The sequence below is a fragment of the Bos indicus x Bos taurus genome, chromosome 9 (genome assembly GCF_003369695.1).
Source record: "Bos indicus x Bos taurus breed Angus x Brahman F1 hybrid chromosome 9, Bos_hybrid_MaternalHap_v2.0, whole genome shotgun sequence".
Taxonomy (NCBI): domain Eukaryota; kingdom Metazoa; phylum Chordata; class Mammalia; order Artiodactyla; family Bovidae; genus Bos; species Bos indicus x Bos taurus.
Genome location: NC_040084.1, coordinates 74,723,673 through 74,743,268, shown reverse-complemented (window position 1 = coordinate 74,743,268; position 19,596 = coordinate 74,723,673). Strand labels below are relative to the sequence as shown.

The window sequence follows — 19,596 nt, the reverse complement described above, 5'->3', positions numbered from 1 at the left end:
ACTTCATCGTGTCTGACTTGGTGCAACCTTATGGACTGTAGCCCACCAGGCTCCTCTGTCCATGGGATTCTCCAGGCAAGAATACTGGAGTAGGTTGCCATGCTCTCCTACAGGGAATCTTCCCGACCCAGGGATTGAACCTGTGTCTCCTGAGTTTTGAGGTGTATATACCATCACCAAATTATAGGATTGCAAACTGAGATTCTGACATCAATCATTTGCCCAAGGTGATGTAGAAAATTTGGGTCCAGGTCTGCCTGAGTCCAAAGTCTGGCCCCCTTGACCACTAAACTTGACTCCAATTACTTCTGGTTAGAAGGATAGCAGACTATTTCCAGTTTTTTAAGGAATCTCCACACTGTTCTCCATAGTGGCTGTACTAGTTTGCATTCCCACCAACAGTGTAAGAGGGTTCCCTTTTCTCCACACCCTCTCCAGCATTTATTGCTTGTAGACTTTTGGATCGCAGCCATTCTGACTGGCGTGAAATGGTACCTCATAGTGGTTTTGATTTGCATTTCTCTTATAATGAGTGATGTTGAGCATCTTTTCATGTGTTTGTTAGCCATCTGTATGTCTTCTTTGCAGAAATGTCTATTTAGTTCTTTGGCCCATTTTTTGATTGGGTCATTTATTTTTCTGGAATTGAGCTGTAGAAGTTGCTTATATATTTTTGAGATTAGTTGTTTGTCAGTTGCTTCATTTGCTATAATTTTCTCCCATTCTGAAGGCTGTCTTTTCACCTTGCTTATAGTTTCCTTTGTTGTGCCGAAGCTTTTAAGGTTAATTAGGTCCCATTTGTTTATTTTTGCTTTTATTTCCCATATTCTGGGAGGTGGGTCATAGAAGATCCTGCTGTGATGTATGTCGGAGAGTGTTTTGCCTATGTTCTCCTCTAGGAGTTTTATAGTTTCTGGTCTTACGTTTAGATCTTTAATCCATTTGAGTTTATTTTTGTGTATGGTGTTAGAAAGTGGTCTAGTTTCATTCTTTTACAAGTGGTTGACCAGATTTCCCAGCACCACTTGTTAAAGAGATTGTCTTTAATCCATTGTATATTCTTGCCTCCTTTGTCAAAGATAAGGTGTCCATATGTGCGTGGATTTATCTCTGGGCTTTCTATTTTGTTCCATTGATCTATATTTCTGTCTTTGTGCCAGTACCATACTGTCTTGATGACTGTGGCTTTGTAGTAGAGCCTGAAGTCAGGTAGGTTGATTCCTCCAGTTCCATTCTTCTTTCTCAAGATCGCTTTGGCTATTCGAGGTTTTTTGTATTTCCATACAAATTGTAAATTATTTGTTCTAGCTCTGTGAAGAATACCGTTGGTAGCTTGATAGGGATTGCATTGACTCTATAAATTGCTTTGGGTAGTATACTCATTTTCACTATATTGATTCTTCCAATCCGTGAACATGGTATATTTCTCCCTCTATTAGTGTCCTTTTTGATTTCTTTCACGAGTGTTTTATAGTTTTCTGTATATAGGTCTTTAGTTTCTTTAGGTAAATATATTCCTAAGTATTTTATTCTTTCCGTTGCAACGGTGAATGGAATTGTTTCCTTAAGTTCTCTTTCTGTTTTCTCATTATTAGCGTATAGGAATGCAAGGGATTTCTGTGTGTTGATTTTATATCCTGCAACTTTACTATAATCATTGATTAGCTCTAGTAGTTTTCTGGTGGAGTCTTTAGGGTTTTCTATGTACAGGATCATGTCATCTGCAAATAGTGAGAGTTTTACTTCTTCTTTTCCAATTTGGATTCCTTTTATTTCTTTTTCTGCTCTGATTGCTGTGGCCAAAACTTCCAAAACTATGTTGAATAGTTATGGTGAAAGTGGGCACCCTTGTCTTGTTCCTGACTTTAGAGGAAATGCTTTCAATTTTTCACCATTGAGGATAATGTTTGCTGTGGGTTTGTCATATATAGCTTTTATTATGTTGAGGTGTGTTCCTTCTATTCCTTCTTTCCGGAGAGTTTTTATCATAAATGGATGTTGAATTTTGTCAAAGGCTTTCTCTGCATCTATTGAGATAATCATATGGTTTTTATTTTTCAATTTGTTAATGTGGTGTATTACATTGATTGATTTGCGGATATTGAAGAATCCTTGCATCCCTGGGATAAAGCCCACTTGGTCATGGTGTATGATCTTTTTAATGTGTTGTTGGATTCTGATTGCTAGAATTTTGTTAAGAATTTTTGCATCTATGTTCATCAGTGATATTGGCCTGTAGTTTTCTTTTTTTGTGGGATCTTTGTCAGGTTTTGGTATTAGGGTGATGGTGGCCTCATAGAATGAGTTTGAAAGTTTACCTTCCTCTGCAATTTTCTGGAAGAGTTTGAGTAGGATAGGTGTTAGCTCTTCTCTAAATTTTTGGTAGAATTCAGCTGTGAAGCTGTCTGGACCTGGGCTTTTGTTTGCTGGAAGATTTCTGATTACAGTTTCAATTTCCGTGCTTGTGATGGGTCTGTTAAGATTTTCTATTTCTTCCTGGTCCAGTTTTGGAAAGTTATACTTTGCTGGGCATACATCCTGAGGAAACCAGAATTGAAAGAGACATGTGTACCCCAATGTTCATTGCAGCACTGTTTATAATAGCCAGGACATGGAAGCAACCTAGATGTCCATCAACAGATGAATGGATAAGAAAGCTGTGGTACATATACACAATGGACTATTACTCAGCCATTAAAAAGAATACATTTGAATCAGTTCTAATGAGGTGGATTAAACTGGAGCCTATTATACAGAGTGAAGTAAGCCAGAAAGAAAAACACCAATACAGTATACTAACGCATATATATGGAATTTAAAAAGATGGTAACAATAACCCTGTGTATGAGATAGCAAAAGAGACACAGATGTATAGAACAGTCTTTTGGACTCTGTGGGAGAGGGAGAGGGTGGGATGATTTGGGAGAATGGCATTGAAATACGTATAATATCATATATGGAATGAGTTGCCAGTCCAGGTTCGATGCACAATACTGGATGCTTGGGGCTGGTGCACTGGGATGACCCAGAGGGATGGTATGGGGAGGGAGGTGGGAGGAGGGTTCAGGATGGGGAACACATGTATACCTGTGGCGGATTCATTTCGATATTTGGCAAAACTAATACAATATTGTAAAGTTTAAAAATAAAGTAAAATTTTAAAAAAAGAGAGAGAAAAAAAGAAGGATAGCAGACATTCTTAAGTGCGTTCATTTAGAAAAACCCATCAGCCATACGTCCTGGGTTGTCTCATGTAACATCCATCCCTTCTTTTGTCTTCCTCCTTCCATTAAATGTAAGCTTTTGTTATTTTCTTATTTAGTTTGTACCTGGCCCAAGTATCTGGTTGCAAAGTACAAAATTCTAGGGTAGAAAGTGTTTTCCTTCAGTCTAACAACCTCCTCTGAGCCCTGGGTTCCTTGGGTTCTGCTGCTGAGGAAGGTCTGTGTGTGTGTGTTCAATTTTTAAAAATTATTTCTGTTGCAGGTAGTTATAAGTGAAATTTTTATCCCCACCATCTAGCAACAGAAAGGAAAGCTGCTGTGAAATTGGCAAAATAAGAGATATTTATAAATAATGTATTTATATATGGATTAGGTAAATGAAATAAAAATGAAGTATCTCCCTATTTTCACAGGGCAAGACAGAATGAGAATGCTATTCTTGTTGCATATCTAGCTTCACTCAAATTGGTTCTTTGGACATCTAGAAAGTACACCTGCACCAGTTTTATTTCCATCTACTGTTCTTGTTGAAAAGAACTGTTTCTCTTTGGCAGCAAATTCTTAGGAAGAAATCACAGGAAAGTTTTTTTTTTTTTTTTTTAAAGTTTAAGCTCCTGATAGATAGGAACCATACAAGTACTTAAAAATCTATGTCTCAGTATGCAAATGAAAGGATATTTAGACTCTAATCAGATCATGTATTTGCAATAGAATTTGTATCAGTTTTAAATTACAAGTACTCTCTCACTGTAGCAAGAATGAAATTTTTTTTTTTTCAGAAAGAAGATCATCATTCCCCTTTGAGAAAGGGAAGTTGATAGATATTTTTTCCTTAGCAAATAGGAAAAAACTTATTTAGAGTAATAACACAATTTTCTTTAAATAGATAGCATGAAAACATCTTATGTGCCTATTAATGAGACTCTGCTGAGATTTACGTTTGTTTGAAAATCAGAAACTGCTGTAACAATTGTTTTCTGATTTATTTGGTATACTATAGAAATGATCAGATCTTTATTTGGGGTCTCTCAGTAAATGGGACTGTTGGTCTGGAACCATTGGCTGACAGGCTGTGGGACAAATAGCATGGAATCCATCTGTCATCAGAAAGAGCTTGGGAGAAATGAATGGCTGTTGTGTAGAATGACGAAGTTGTTTTAATGAACCATTTCTCCTCCCATCAGAAATTCCTTTATTAATTCTTTTCCTGTTTAAGTTGTTACATAATATTGAGCAGAAAAAGAATAGATATGTATAATTCAATCACTTTGCTGCACACCTGAAACTATCACAACATTGTTAATCAACTGTACCCCAATATAAAATAGAAAGGTAAAAAATAAATGAAGACAAAAACAAAAAGAAATTCCTTTATAACAACACCTCTCAGCTATAAATCTTGACTCCTTCTCCTTCTCCCTTATTTAGCTCCCTCTCTTTTCTCTAGGTCACTCCCCACTCACTTTTAAATAATGCTTCATATAAAAGCAAAGCAAAACAAAACAAGGAAATATCATTCACACTATCAGATAGTCAACAATTAAAAGCCCTTATTATACCAATGGCAGGGCTGTGAAGTATGGGAAGTGTATGCATTGCTGGTAGAAGAGTATGTTGGCACTACCTTTTGAAGATCAATTTGGCAATAGCTTATAACATCAACTGAGTTTATCACCAAGAGTCAGCAGTTCTGTCTCTAGATGTGTGCTGTTAAAAAAAAAAAATCTTTGGCTTGCATATGGAGATATAATGAAGAAAGTTTATGTTAACTTTGTTTGTGATAATCCCTCCCCCAGAGAAATTGGTAAATATCCATCAACAGAAGAATGAATATGAATACTTTCTGGTATAGTCATTTAATGGAATATTTATAGTTCCACTGATATTTCTTCTGCCCAGATTAGTAGTCTCAACTAATCTCTTTCTCTTTTAAAAAATATTTTTTGAAAGTAGCCCTTAAAAGTTCTTATAAGATAAAACAATTTTGTAAGTATCTGTAGTGACAGATGTTAACTATATGTATTGAAATGATTATTTTGCAGTGTATACAAATATCAAACCATTATATGGCCCACCTGAAACTAATATAATGCTATATGTCAATTATGCCTCATAAAAATTTTTTAAATAAAGTAATAAAAAATCTTAAATAAAGGCATGTTTGGATACACAGGGAAATTACTCAAAATAGATTAATCATATCAAATCCTCTAAAATTTCATTTTAAATTTACTTTTGAAAGTTACGGAAAGATTTTCTTACTCAGTTTGTCATTTTCATTTAACTCTTTCAAATATGTAAGTTGTGATAGTTTTCTTAAAATGCACTGATCTGTAATGTTAAGTTCTGATTCTTTTATTTTTTGAGAAAAATAAAGATCATTTCTGTTTAAAGAAGTCTTTAGCTTGCATAAGGTGATATAATCAAGAAAGCTTATGTGAACATTGTTTGTGGTAATCCTCCCATCACAGAAATTGGTAAATATCTATCAACAGAAGAATGAATATAAATACTTTCTGGTTTAGTCATTTAATGGAATATTTAGAGCACTTAAAATTGAATTTACTAGAGCTTTCTGTACCACTATTAGTATATCTCAAAAGCAATGTTAAGAGAAAAAAACAAAGTATAGAAGCATGAGTACAGTATGATGCCATCTGTACAAAATGCAATCACGTGCAAGACAATGCTCTTTATACATTTATGTAATAAAGGTTAGAAGTATATATGAGAATTATAAATAAATTATGAATACTTCTCTGAAGGATAGGTGGAATAGAATTAAGGAGTCTTCAACTATATATACATTGCATTTCTAAGTCTGGGTGGTTATATCCATGGGTGTGTGAAAAATTTTGTTAATTTTTTAAATTGAAGTATAATCAACTTACAATATTGTATTAATTTCAAGTGTATAACATAGTAATGATCACCACAAGTCTAGCTACCATCTCTCTGTATACAGTACATTACAGTGTCATTGACCATATTATTCCTGTGTTGTTGTTCAGTCACTAAGTCGTGTCTTACTGTTTGTGACCCCATGGACTGCAGCATGCCAGGCTTCCCTGGCCTTCACTATCTTCCAGAGTTTGCTCAAACTCATATCCACTGAGTCGGTGATGCCATCCAACCATCTCATCCTCTGTCCCCCCGCTTCTCCTCCTCCCCTCAGTCTTTCCCAGCGTCAGGGCCTTTTTCAATGAGTTGACTCCTTGCGTCAGGTGGCCAAAGTACTTTATTCCTGTTATTCCCTATGCTATATACTATATCCGCATGACTTACTTATTTTATAATTGGCAACTTGTACCACTTTATCCCCTCCACCAATTTTCCTTATCTTCACAGATCCCTCCCCTTTAGCAACTATAGTTCTCTGTATCTATGAGTCTATTTCCATTTTGTTTTGTTTGCCTCTTTTGTTTGTTAATTCTACATATAAGTGACATCATATGGAGGTTGTCTTTATCTGTCTGACTGCTTCACTCAACATAAATATTCTCTGGTTCCATTTATGTTGTTGCAAACAGCACGATTTCATTCTTTTTATGGCTGAGTAGTATTCCTGTGTGCGTGTTTGTGTGTGTATGTAGCACATCTTTATCTATTCATCTATTGATAGACATCTAGGTTGCTTATATGTCTTGGCTAGTGTAAACAATGCTGCAGTGAATGGGGGTGCATATATCTCTTCAAGTCAGTGTTTTCATTTTCTTTAAATAAACACTCAGAAGTGCATTTGCTAGATCATATCGTATATGACAAAGGTCCGTATAGTCAAGGCTATGGTTTTCCCAGTGGTCACATACAGTTGTGAGAGCTGGACTATAAAGAAGGCAGAACACCACAGAATTGATGCCTTCAAACTGTGGTGCTGGAGAAGACTCCTGAAAGTCCCTTGGACAGCAAGGAGATCCAACCAGTCAATCTAAAGGGAGATCAACCCTGAATATTCACTGGAAGGACTGACGCTGAAGCTGAAGCTCCAATATTTTGGTTATCTGATGCGAACAGATGACTCATTGGATAAGTCCCTGATGCTGGGAAACATTGACAGCAGAAGGAGAGGAGTGCATCAGAGGATGAGATGGTTGGACGGTATTACTGATGAAACGAACATGAACTTGGGCAAACTCTGGGAGATGGTGAGGGACAGAGAAGCCTGGCATGCTGCAGTCCATGGGGTGGTGAAGAGTCGGATACTACTGGATGACTGAACAACAACAAAATGACAGTTCTATTTTTAATTTTTTGAGGAACCTTTATACTGTTTCCACAGAAATTGCACCAATTTACATTCCTGCCAACAATGCATGAGGGTTCCCTTTTCTCCATATTCTTGACAACAGTTCGTTGTCTTTTTATAATAGCCATTCTGACAGATGTGAGATGATATCTCATTGTGGTTTTGATTTCTTTGCCTGATAATTAGTGATGTTGAGCGTCTTCTATATACCTGTTGAAAAGTGTATGTCTTCTTTTTAAAAATGTCTATTCAGATCTCCTGTCCATTTTTAATTGATTTTTTAAAAATTGAGTTGTATGTGTTCTTTACATATTTTGGATGTTAACCTCTTATTAGATATATTTGCAATTATCTTTTCCCATTTATTAGATTGCCTTTTTCTTGTGTTGGTGGTTTTCTTTGCTATGCTAAAGGAGTGTAAAACTAAGTTTGATATTCTTTAAATATTTCATAACTAATGTTTTTAATGAAAAAAATTGTTATAGTCTGTTACTTTCTGTATCTTTTGAAGTCTCTCAGTCGTGTCCGACTCTTTGTGACCCCATGGACTGTAGCTTACCAGGCTCCTCTGTCCATGGGATTCTCCAGGCAAGAGTACTGGAGTGGGTTGCCGTTTCCTTCTCCAGGGGATCTTCCCAACCCAGGGATTGAACCTGGGTTTCCCACATTGGAGGCAGATGCTTTAACCTCTGAGCCACCAGGGAAGCCCCTATGTATCCTTTAGGATAACTTAAATATATTTTGGTCATTTGAATTTCAAATATTTTTTTCTAATGTTCTGACTGTGGTTAGAAGGCCTCACATGCATTTGGAATTATTCTTTCTGCACTAAGATAGGCTTTATTCCCATTTTATCCATTGCAGAATAAATGTCTGTCTAGAGATTGATATGCATACCAGTTAGTGGTGACACAGCTTATGTTGAAACATAATGATTATGTGAGATCATTCCTTATTCAAGAAATTTAGTTGTGTTTTCCTCTGTAACCATTGCTTAAAATGTCACTTTCCAGGTGGGATTTGGTTTCATAAACTGCTCTTTACAGCAATCTATCCACAGGCTTAATCCTTTGTCATCTCACTGAATATATTACCTACATATTTGGTGGCTGAAACTCTTCCTCTGCCTCAATGCAACTAGTATTTTCTAGATCGGGATCTGACTAACATGAAACTGTGGGTGCACAAACCAAAATATGTAACATTATCACTAAATTACCCCTTTAAAAATCATCAATTTTTAACAATATGGCAATTTTTTCATATGACCCTGCAATTGCACTTTGGATATATATATCTCAGAGCATTGAAAGCATGATCTCAAAGAGATATTTATGCACCCGTGTTCATAACAGCATTACTTAAAATAGCCAAATATGGAAGGAGCCTGAATGTCCATCAGTAGATGAATGGATAAAATGAAATGTGGTATATTCAGCCTTAAAAAGGAAGGAAATTCTGCCACATGCTACTACATGGATGAACCTTGGGGACAATCGTAGTTGCTTAATCAAACAGTTGCATGGTACTTAGACCCATGATGTTTATCTGTAGGTACAGAGGGACTCAATCTCCATTGGAGTTTGTATGTGAGAAATTGGATATTGAGTCCATTTTGCTGATAATATTCATTTCCACTTGAAACAAATGGTTATAGTTTTTAGAGGACCAGGCAGTGATATCAATGCTGTGAATTTTGATGATTATATTGGGCTAGCCAGCAAGTTCATTCAGGTTTTTTCATACTGTCTTATGGGAAAGCCTGAATGAACTTTCTGGCCAGCCCAATACTAGTTTCTAGTAATTTGTTGAGGAGATCGAAGGAATTTTGTTATAAATACCTTGAACTTAGGGCTTCCCTGGTGGCTCAGTGGTAAAGAATCTGTCAACAGTGCAGGAGATTCAGGTTCGATCCCTGGGTCAGGAAGAGCTCCTGGAGGAAATGCTAACCCACTCCTGTGTTTTTGCCTGGGAAATCTCATGAACCAAGGAGCCAGACAGGCTACAGTTCACGGGATGGCAAAAGAGTCGGACACGACTTGGTGACTAAACAACAACCTTGAATTTAAGTTGAATTTTCACATGTATTTGGCAAATTAGATCAGATTCTAGAGTGTTCTTAAACTCAAAAAACTTTTTTTTCCTCTTACACCACTACTTCCTTTTCTTAGTTTTACCTTTTTTACCAAGATAAAGAACTAAGATGAATTTAGTTTTAGATTGAATTGAGTATGAAATTAATATTTGTATTTTCCCAAAGGTTTATAATTTTCTTAGTTTAATAATGAATTTTTACTACATTCTTTTCAGCACTCTAAAGTAGCACTTACCTTAGTGGTACAAAGTAGATGGTAAACGTTAGGGAAAAAAAGTCATTTGAGAATATGATCCTATAAAGTAGTCTAACGATTGGTGCACCAGAAATATTGGCAGTGCTTCACGGAACAGTGCTGCTCCTGGACATTTTCTTAAGTCTCTTACTAACTTAATAACTGGCCATTGATTTGTAAACCATGGCCCTCTGTATCTCCTCTGTCCAATATAATCATCACATATCCTTCTTAATATTTCCTGGAAAAAATATTTTCTATTGAGAGAAAAAGGTTCTAGTTCTTTTATTTTACTTATTTTAGAAATGATCTAACTTTCCTCTGAGCTATGTAATTCCATGTCAAAGTAGGGGGAAAGGGAAGTAATTTTGGGGAGAAATAGATAAATAAATACCTGTGAGCACTGCTTTATGAAGATTTTCTCTCAAGATCTTGAACTGACAAACTAGATGAAGATTTCTTTAGCAGGAGTGGATTTCCAGTTGTTGTATCTCTGAGGTTTATGAAAGGGCTTGTGACTGGAAAATCCAGTTTTCTTTGATGTCAGGTAACAAGATTACATCTTCAAAGGAATTATGTGTATACTGGACAAAGGATGCCCTTGCTTTCCTTCCTAACCTCCTTTACCCTCCCTCATCTCATTGTGTCTAGCATCTTATTGCGATCTCATCCAAAGGAGAAGGAAATCTATGCTACGCAGTGAATGGAGAATGTCATCACATCTCTGAGTGTGTTCTCTTCATTTGTAGAGATTTTCATCACAGGCTTATGAATTTGAATACCTTAAAAAGCAAGAAGGAATACCTCTGCACACAGAGGGTGTGAGTCTGAAAGCCTCCCACCTCCCACCCAGCTGAATTCTAGACCTGTTTGTTCATTATAAATAAGTGCTTCTTTCTCTGGAAGTTAATCTTTGTGGCACTGCAATCCACCATCCTATTTGAGTCCTTTAAAAATGCATCCTTGAAAGTTTTACTAAAATCTATGTGTAAAGTATAATTTACCATGCTAGAATTCATTATATCTGTAACTTTTCAATAATACAGTTTTTTAAAAAAGAAATACCTGTACTTGAATAATAAGGTCTAATTAAGCCTGAAAGATGATGCTGTGAAAGTGCTGCACTCAATATGCCAGCAAATTTGGAAAACTCAGCAGTGGCCACAGGACTGGAAAAGGTCAGTTTTCATTTCAATCCCAAAGAAAGGCAATGCCAAAGAATGCTCAAACTACCACACAATTGCACTCATCTCACATGCTAGTTAAGTGATGCTCAAAATTCTCCAAGCCAGACTTCAGCAATACATGAACCGTGAACTTCCTGATGTTCAAGCTGGTTTTAGAAAAGGCAGAGGAACCAGAGATCAAATTGCCAACATCCGCTGGATCATCAAAAAAGCAAGAGAGTTCCAGAAAAACATCTATTTCTGCTTTATTGACTATGCCAAAGCCTTTGACTGTGTGGATCACAATAAACTGTGGAAAATTCTGGAAGAGATGGGAATACCAGACCATCTGACCTGCCTCTTGAGAAATTTGTATGCAGGTCAGGAAGCAACAGTTAGAACTGTACTTGGAAAAAAAAAAAAAGAACTGTACTTGGAACAACAGACTGGTTCCAAATAGGAAAAGGAGTATGTCAAGGCTGTATATTGTCACCCTGTTTATTTAACTTCTATGCAGAGTACATCATGAGAAACGCTGGACTGGAAGAAACACAAGCTGGAATCAAGATTGCCTGGAGAAATATCAATAACCTCAGATATGCAGATGACACCACCCTTATGGCAGAAAGTGAAGAGGAACTAAAAAGCCTCTTGATGAAAGTGAAAGTGGAGAGTGAAAATGCTGGCCTAAAGCTCAACATTCAGAAAACGAAGATCATGGCATCCGGTCCCACCACTTCATGGGAAATAGATGGAGAAACAGTGGAAACAGTGTCAGACTTTATTTTTCTGGGCTCCAAAATCACTGCAGATGGTGACTGCAGCCATGAAATTAAAAGACGCTTACTCCTTGGAAGGAAAGTTATGACCAACCTAGATAGCATATTCAAAAGCAGAGACATTACTTTGCCAACAAAGGTCCGTCTAGTCAAGGCTATGGTTTTTCCAGTGGTCATGTATGGATGTGAGAGTTGGACTGTGAAGAAGGCTGAGCGCCAAAGAATTGATGCTTTTGAACTGTGGTGTTGGAGAAGACTCTTGAGAGTCCCTTGGACTGCAAGAAGAACCAACCAGTCCATTCTGAAGGAGATCAGCCCTGGGATTTCTTTGGAGAGAATGATGCTGAAGCTGAAACTCCAGTACTTTGGCCACCTGATGAGAAGAGTTGACTCATTGGAAAAGACTCTGATGCTGGGAGGGATTGGGGGCAGGAGGAGAAGGGGACGCCAGAGGATGAGATGGCTGGATGGCATCGCTGACTCGATGGACTTGAGTCTGAGTGAACTCTGGGAGTTTGTGATGGAAAGGGAGGCCTGGTGTGCTGTGATTTATGGGGTCACAAAGAGTCGGACACGACTGAGCGACTGAACTGAACTGAACTGAAGCCTTGCTGAAAGAAGCGATGGTGACAAAGAAGAGGAAGTTGATTATAATAATAACAGCATATTAAAAGAAGTTTGTGTTAAGAAGCTCTTTCAAGCACTGTATGTATAAAACATAACTTTTCAGCATCTTACACCTGTTTAAAGATACGTATCAACTTGCAGTAGGGTTTTCCCACTAAGATATATTTTTTAACATGAAACAAAATTAATAGAGGAGGAGAAGAAAGTCTAGAATTTCTTTTAGGATTATTTTCAAGTTTGGGTATCATTAAACCTGATTTTGGGTACAGGTTTTTTTTTATTAACAGTTGCTCATATGTCTTCTCCATAATCCCGATATGTTCCTTCCCAGGATCATAAACAACGCAGGTGTAAGATGCCTCTGTATTCGATAACATAGGAATTGAGTTGGGGTTGTCTGCTTTGATAGTATTAATACCTCATGTTGCATACGACTTTAAATGCTTAAAGGTCTCTCATAAATTTATTTCATTTGGTCTTTAAACATGACCCAGTGAGATGGGAAGTGTCGTTACCATGCAGATTGAGCAGATGGAATACTTTCTTCACACATGAGAACTAAATCCACAGAGATGATTTAGAGTCACACACACAGTTAAGCATCAGAGCAAGACAAGCCCCATATTCTTGGATTTGTCATCAGGTATATTTTCCTACATGTCTGTCCACAGATTTCATATGTCTGTTAAAAATATGATTTTCCAGTTTTTTGTTAGACTGAGTTTTTTTTTTTAACTTGAGCTTTTATGTAAGCATATAAACACAAGTGTGCTTGGTTCCCCGACTTTAAAGATGAACCAGTTTTGTGACACCTGTGTTGGAGTGTTCTTCCTAAGCCAACTCAGCATGTAGAGGGTAAATATGAGCCCCATCTTCTCAGTGAGGCTCATGGTGTTCACCGCAGCCCATATGACATATCTTTGTTTAGCTTTGAGGCATTGAAATTAGGTAATAAGATGGAGCTGGGGAGTACAAGAAAGATTCCTTTTTTTCCCAACTTTAGTGGAAAACTTGCCACATTCCATTGGGACAGAAAGAGATCTCAGAAGAGAAGACCTTGAAGGTCACTGGTCTTTTTTGCTAGCCAAAAACCACCAGCTTGTGCCTTTCTTTTCTTTCAGGAAGAAGATCCTGGTTGCTAACTCTGTTTCTTCCACCCTGTGTCCATTTGGTTTGGCAACCTCACACCAGCTGTTCCCACTTCCTTCCCCTGGCTGTAATTACTTAAATGTTAGGCAGAGAAACTTTCCAATTTTGGAGACTCTGCACATTTATTTATCCTTATGATGACCTCTACAATGTTACGTTGTCCCAAGTAGCTCTCAAAAGTTGTCTTTGTCTTCCTTTGGATTGAGACCTATGCTAGATTATCTGGCTAGATTGTCTCGTTGGCCTTGCTTCCTGGGTTGGTTATCAAAGCGTCCTGGAGAAAACATTTGAGGATGTTTTGGTACAGCCAGAGAGTACACTGATTAAAGGTCCCCTAAAGACTTTAGGCTTACTCCTTGGCAGGAAAGTTATGACCAACCTAGATAGCATATTCAAAAACAGAGACATCACTTTGCCAACAAAGGTCCGTCTAGTCAAGGCTATGGTTTTCCAGTAGTTGTGTGTGGATGTGAGAGTTGGACTGTGAAGAAAGCTGAGCACCAAAGAATTGATGCTTTTGAACTGTGGTGTTGGAGAAGACTCTTGAGAGTCCCTTGGACTGCAAGGAGATCCAATCAGTCCATTCTAAAGGAGATCAGCCCTGGGTGTTCTTTGGAAGGAATGATGCTAAAGCTGAAACTCCAATACTTTGGCCACCTCATGTGAAGAGTTGACTCATCAGAAAAGACTCTGATGCTGGGAGAGATTGGGGGCAGGAGGAAAAGGGGATGACAGAGGATGAGATGGCTGGATGGCATCACCGACTCAATGGACGTGAGTTTGAGTGAACTCCGGGAGTTGGTGATGGACAGGGAGGCCTGCTGCTGCTGCTGCTGCTGCTAAGTCGCTTCAGTCGTGTCCGACTCTGGGCGACCCCAGAGATGGCAGCCCACCAGGCTCCCCCATCCCTGGGATTCTCTAGGCAAGAATACTCGAGTGGGTTGCCATTTCCTTCTCCAATGCATGAAAGTGAAAAGTCAAAGTGAAGTCGCTCAGTCGTGTCCGACTCTTAGCGACCCCATAGACTGCAGCCTACCAGGCTCCTCTGTCCATGGGATTTTCCAGGCAAGAGTACTGGAGTGGGGTGCCATTGCCTTCTCCAACAGGGAGTCCTGAAGTGCTGCAATTCATGGGGTCTCAAAGAGTCAGATATGACTGAGCAGTTAACTGAACTGAACTGAAAGACTTTAGGCAAGAACGAAGTTGCAGTGGGGTGATGCATCTTCAGAAACATTTCACTGTTAAAGAACTGGAGTTTATGTTGGTTTTTATTTTTCATTTTTTAGGCTCTGTAGATAAGACATTTCCACTGAGTGATGTGAAGTATTGCAGTTGCCTGTTAAATTTATTCCCCTTTCTCCTTTTTATTCCTCTTCAATGGATTTAGCACAAATTAAATATTCACTGGGGCTTCCCCGGTGGCTCAGCAGTAAAGAATCCACCTGTAGTGCAGGAAATGCAGGAGATGAGAGTTTGATCCCTGGGTCAGGAAGATCCCCTGGAGGAGGATCTGGCAACCTACTCCCATATTCTTGTCTGGAGAATCCCACGGAAGAGGGGCCTGGTGGGCTATAGTCCATGGGATCACAAAAAGTTGGACACGACTGAAGCAACTGAGCACACACACATGCAAACATTCACTATTCCACCTCAGTAGTTAGATACGTTTTCAGGTCTTGTTTGCTATTTATTTGTACTGAGTTAAAATGCACAAATAGTACCTTTCTTTCTTTAAAGTTGATACCTCCTTTTGTAAGCTGTGAGTAAATTGTTCTTCAAGAGAACCATTTGTACCCATTTAGCTTCTATCAAAATGAGCAAGCAGTTAATAAGAATTCAGTAGGACGGCTATAAGGTTGATTGAATATAGTTTTAGAATTTTTTATGATGCACGCATTACCTGAAATGGAAGCAAAGAAGACATGTAAGAGAGTTATTACTTCAATAAGCAATTCTTCAAGAAGACATAACGTACTGGCTGTAGGCCAGTAACCACTGTGGTTATTTCCTTTGGCGACAACCAGATGGGAGCCTTCAGCTCATTCAGCCCTCATCACAGCTCCCTTCATCACCACCTCCATCTCTGTGCCTGATGCACCAAACAGAAATCATGGTCAAGTAACTCCTGTGCTGGGCATAAGGACATCGCTCCTTCCAGTGGCACAAGAATGATGCTGACTTAGATAGGCCTTTGCCAAAAGTAAGTGATAGGATATAGCGCCGGAAGGGGCCAACGATCCCTCTATCCAGTTCTTAGTGTGTTACATTAGAGAGAGGTGAGATGACACACGGCCAGTCAGGAGCAGAGCCAAGACTTAACACCTATCTATCCTAATTCAGAGTCCAGTATTTTTTACAGTCACAAACTAGTTAATGTATTCATTCTTTTATTGCGCACCAACTATATGCCCTGCAATCTGCTAGGCAATCAGTGGGGATACAAATATGAACTAAACATGGCTCTTGCACCCCAGGAACTCATGATGTAGGATTGGGAGAAGTGTATGAAGCGGTAATTGCAGTGTGGTACATCCAGTGTGGTCATAGAGGTCGGTATGAGGAGTCATGAGGGCAAAAATAAGGACATCAGCTGCTTCTGTTAGGGGGTTAGGTGTCATTGAAGGCAGTCAAGAGAGAAGAGGGTTTCCTATGCAGTATGCAGAGGATGCTGTGTGGTACAGGATTAAGAGAAGAGTGTTGTTTTTCTTTCTTTTTGCATAGAGGGGTGAGAGAAGGCTATGCTGATCTAGGAAAGAGTGTGGTTTGCTACTCTGGAGAGATGCTCCATAAATCAAGTTCGGAAAACTCTGCATACTATATTCCTGGCTTTGTGACTGTCTGAGCCAGGATAGCTAGACTATCCTGGCTTTGTGTTTTTCATGAACCGTGTGTGTGTGTGTGTGTGTGTGCGCGCGCATGCACGCGCGTATAGCAGAGAAGGTGGAGAGATGCATTAACTACCTGTGAAACACTGTGGGAAAAGACACTTTCAGCTTTCCTCTACATCATCACTCATCCGTCTCTTGATTTCCATCCCCCAGGGCACTACCATTGTCCAAGTCCAGAGTCCAGACATTCCTCGACTTTGGCAATAACTACCTGAATGCTTTTTCCCACCCAATACTAAATACCACCATGGTAATTCATATTTTTAAAACTTTTACAAGGTTTACCTTTTAATTACTTGTCTTTCTTGGGTAATGCATTCACCCAATATAAACATTTATAAGTGCAAAAAGATATATTATTGAAAAGTCATCCTCTGATCCTTGTCCTCCAGGCAGTCGGATCCCCTCTCATTGGCAGCCACTGTTATTGGTTTCTTGTATATCCTTCCAGAGAGATTTTAGAAGCAGACAAATTAGGATTTTATTTTTCTCCCTTTTATACACATAAGTAGAAACAAAGGGCAGCAACCATTCTGTACTTTGCTTTTGTTCACTAGGCAGTGTATCTTGGAGATCTTTCCATATAGAGAACTTTCTTGTCTTTTGTTCAGCTGCATTGTATTCCATCGTGTCGAGGAACCATAGTTTAGTCGGCCAGTTTCTAGTTGATAGAACATTTGTGTTGTTCCCAAACTTTGCTTTTACAAACAATGTCCCAGTGTGTGCAGAGACTTTTATATGTCTGTCACTCACCTTAAACAACACTTTTACTCTCATATGCCCAGGTGCCCACACAACAGAGTACTTTATTTTGGCATTCAAGGCTTTCTTCAATTAGGCCCCAAATAACTTTATATTACTATCAGTATGTGCCAAAATGAACTTTCTGTTTTAGCCTAATGATTGAATTCAAGATCTTTTCAATAATAAAAGGAAACCCTTTTATTTCTCTCTTCTATACTTCTCAAAATGAGCTGTCTTCTTTAGCCCCAGGAATAATATTTATTGTTTCCTAAACGGGCCTTTGCATTCCTAGTTCCCTAGCCTGGATTCCTACCTCCCTGCTTTGTCTTTGGAAGATGTGACTGTCCTCTTGAATTCCACCTTCTCTGCTGATCTTCAGCCTTTTTCAGTCCCTAGGGACATCTTCTTTTCCCCAGAAACCCCAGCTCTTACTGTTGTATCGCTCTTTGGATGTAGGACAGGTTGCATACATGTTTGTGTGACCAGGCTTATAATGTTTCTTTTTACATGTGTATGTGTTCTTTTTTTCGCCAGCAAGATTGTGAGTATTGAACAGTCTCTTTTAGTATTTTATATACATCTTTATGGGTCTCACAGTTACCCTGCACAGTCCTTTCCTCTTTTTGTTTACTCATCTGTTACCCTTAATCATTCAGAAATCTTACCTACTGCTCCAAGCTAAAGCCCTCCTAGGTTCCCCACGTCGATCCTGGGATGAATAACAGCCAGTCTCCTGGGATGAATGACAGCCAGCATCACTCCTCTGCTCCTCTCTTACCTCGCCTGGGTTGGTTCTGCTTCTGGTCTTAGCCAGATGGACCATGCTGTAGACTCCAAAAATGCCTCACATTTCCTGTTTCCCTGGCAACACACATGCCATCTTTTCTAAAACACAGTCCCATTTCCCTTTTCTAAATCATGGTTCCCCAACCTCAGTGAAGCTTTTATTCCACAGACTCTTCTAGATTTTCTCTTCCATGTCTCTAGTCATCTTGAAGTCTAGGAATAATAATAGCTGGCTTTATCGAGAGCTTTCTATGTGCCAGGTATGATATAGCCACATTATTCCCATGATGGCGTTTATTTCTCATAATCTAGAAGATAGGGGCACAACCTGCAATGTATTTGTCATATTTCACTTCTTACGGAACAATACATAACATTTATGACTAGTTATTGTCAGATGTCCTTATTGTCTACATATGACTTTGCCCCCCGACCAGTAGCCAGTACCCTTTATTTCTAGTTTTACTCCAAGCATGCTGCTAGGTTCCTTCTCAGGGCATGATTGAGATTGTGCTTTGAGAAAGCTAACTCATTTTAATCTCTTTCCCCAAAGATTGTAGCTGATAAGATAATTCTGCGCATACATACTCTGCAGAAATGGTTTTCAGATTCGGGTTTTGGATTTTTCATGTTTATGCTGTTTTCCTAAAACCATAGTTGATACTTTTGTGCACTCCTGTCCCCTTCATCTGGAGAAGGCAATGGCACCCCACTCCAGTACTCTTGCCTGGACAATCCATGGATGGAGTAGCCTGGTAGGCTGCAGTCCACGGGGCCACTGAGAGTTGTACGCGACTGAGCAACTTCACTTTCACTTTTCACTTTCATGCATTGGAGAAGGAAATGGCAACCCACTCCAGTGTTGTTGCCTGGAGAATCCCAGGGCCGGGGGAGCCTGGTGGGCTGCCGTCTCTGGGGTCGCCCAGAGTCGGACACGACTAAAGTGACCTAGCAGCAGCAGCAGCAGCAGCAGTCCCCTTCATCAGACTGTAAACTCAGATGCAGGAATTTAGTTGATACCTTTTTTTCTTCACATTCTGAATTTCTAATTGCTGCTAAGTCACTTCAGTCATGTCCGACTTGGGACCCCATAGACGGCAGCCCACCAGGCTCCCCTGTCCCTGGGATTCCCCAGGCAAGAACACTGGAGTGGGTTGCCATTTCCTTCTCCAATGCATGAAACTGAAAAGTGAAAGTGAAGTTGCTCAGTTGTGTCCGACTCTTAGCGACCCCATGGACTGCAGCCTACCAGGCTCCTCCATCCATGGGATTTTCCAGGCAAGAGTACTGGAGTGGGGTGCCATTGCCTTCTCTGATTGCTAGTGATAAATAATAAAATTGTTAATATAAATTTTACCACATAGACTATTTCAGTTAATTAGTTTAATTGATTAATTTTGTATTAACTTTTGCTTTACTCTTCTCTTTTCTCTTTTTTCAGGAGATCATTTGCCAGAAGAATACTGTGAGTATTTTACTTAATTAATCCTTCCATAAACGTATTTATCTTTTCTTTTTTATCAGCTAATTGCTGGTATATTTTCTATTTCCACAAATTATTAATTTCTGTATCTTCCTTTTAAAGCTTCTGACACATCAATATAAATATGGCTATTTTACTTAAGTATCCCTTTGTAGTGAAACTTATTTATACTAG

The 19,596-nt window shown here is 38.9% G+C and overlaps 1 protein-coding gene across 1 annotated transcript in view; it reads left to right on the top strand.

Moving 5' to 3' along the window:
• Positions 1–19,596, top strand: part of MAP3K5 (mitogen-activated protein kinase kinase kinase 5) — a 228,988-nt gene that overhangs the window by 66,655 nt on the left and 142,737 nt on the right. Inside the window, exon 3 of the mRNA XM_027551670.1 lies at positions 19,381–19,404. Coding sequence (XP_027407471.1) covers positions 19,381–19,404 — 24 coding nt within the window. The remainder of the gene's footprint in view (positions 1–19,380; positions 19,405–19,596) is intronic.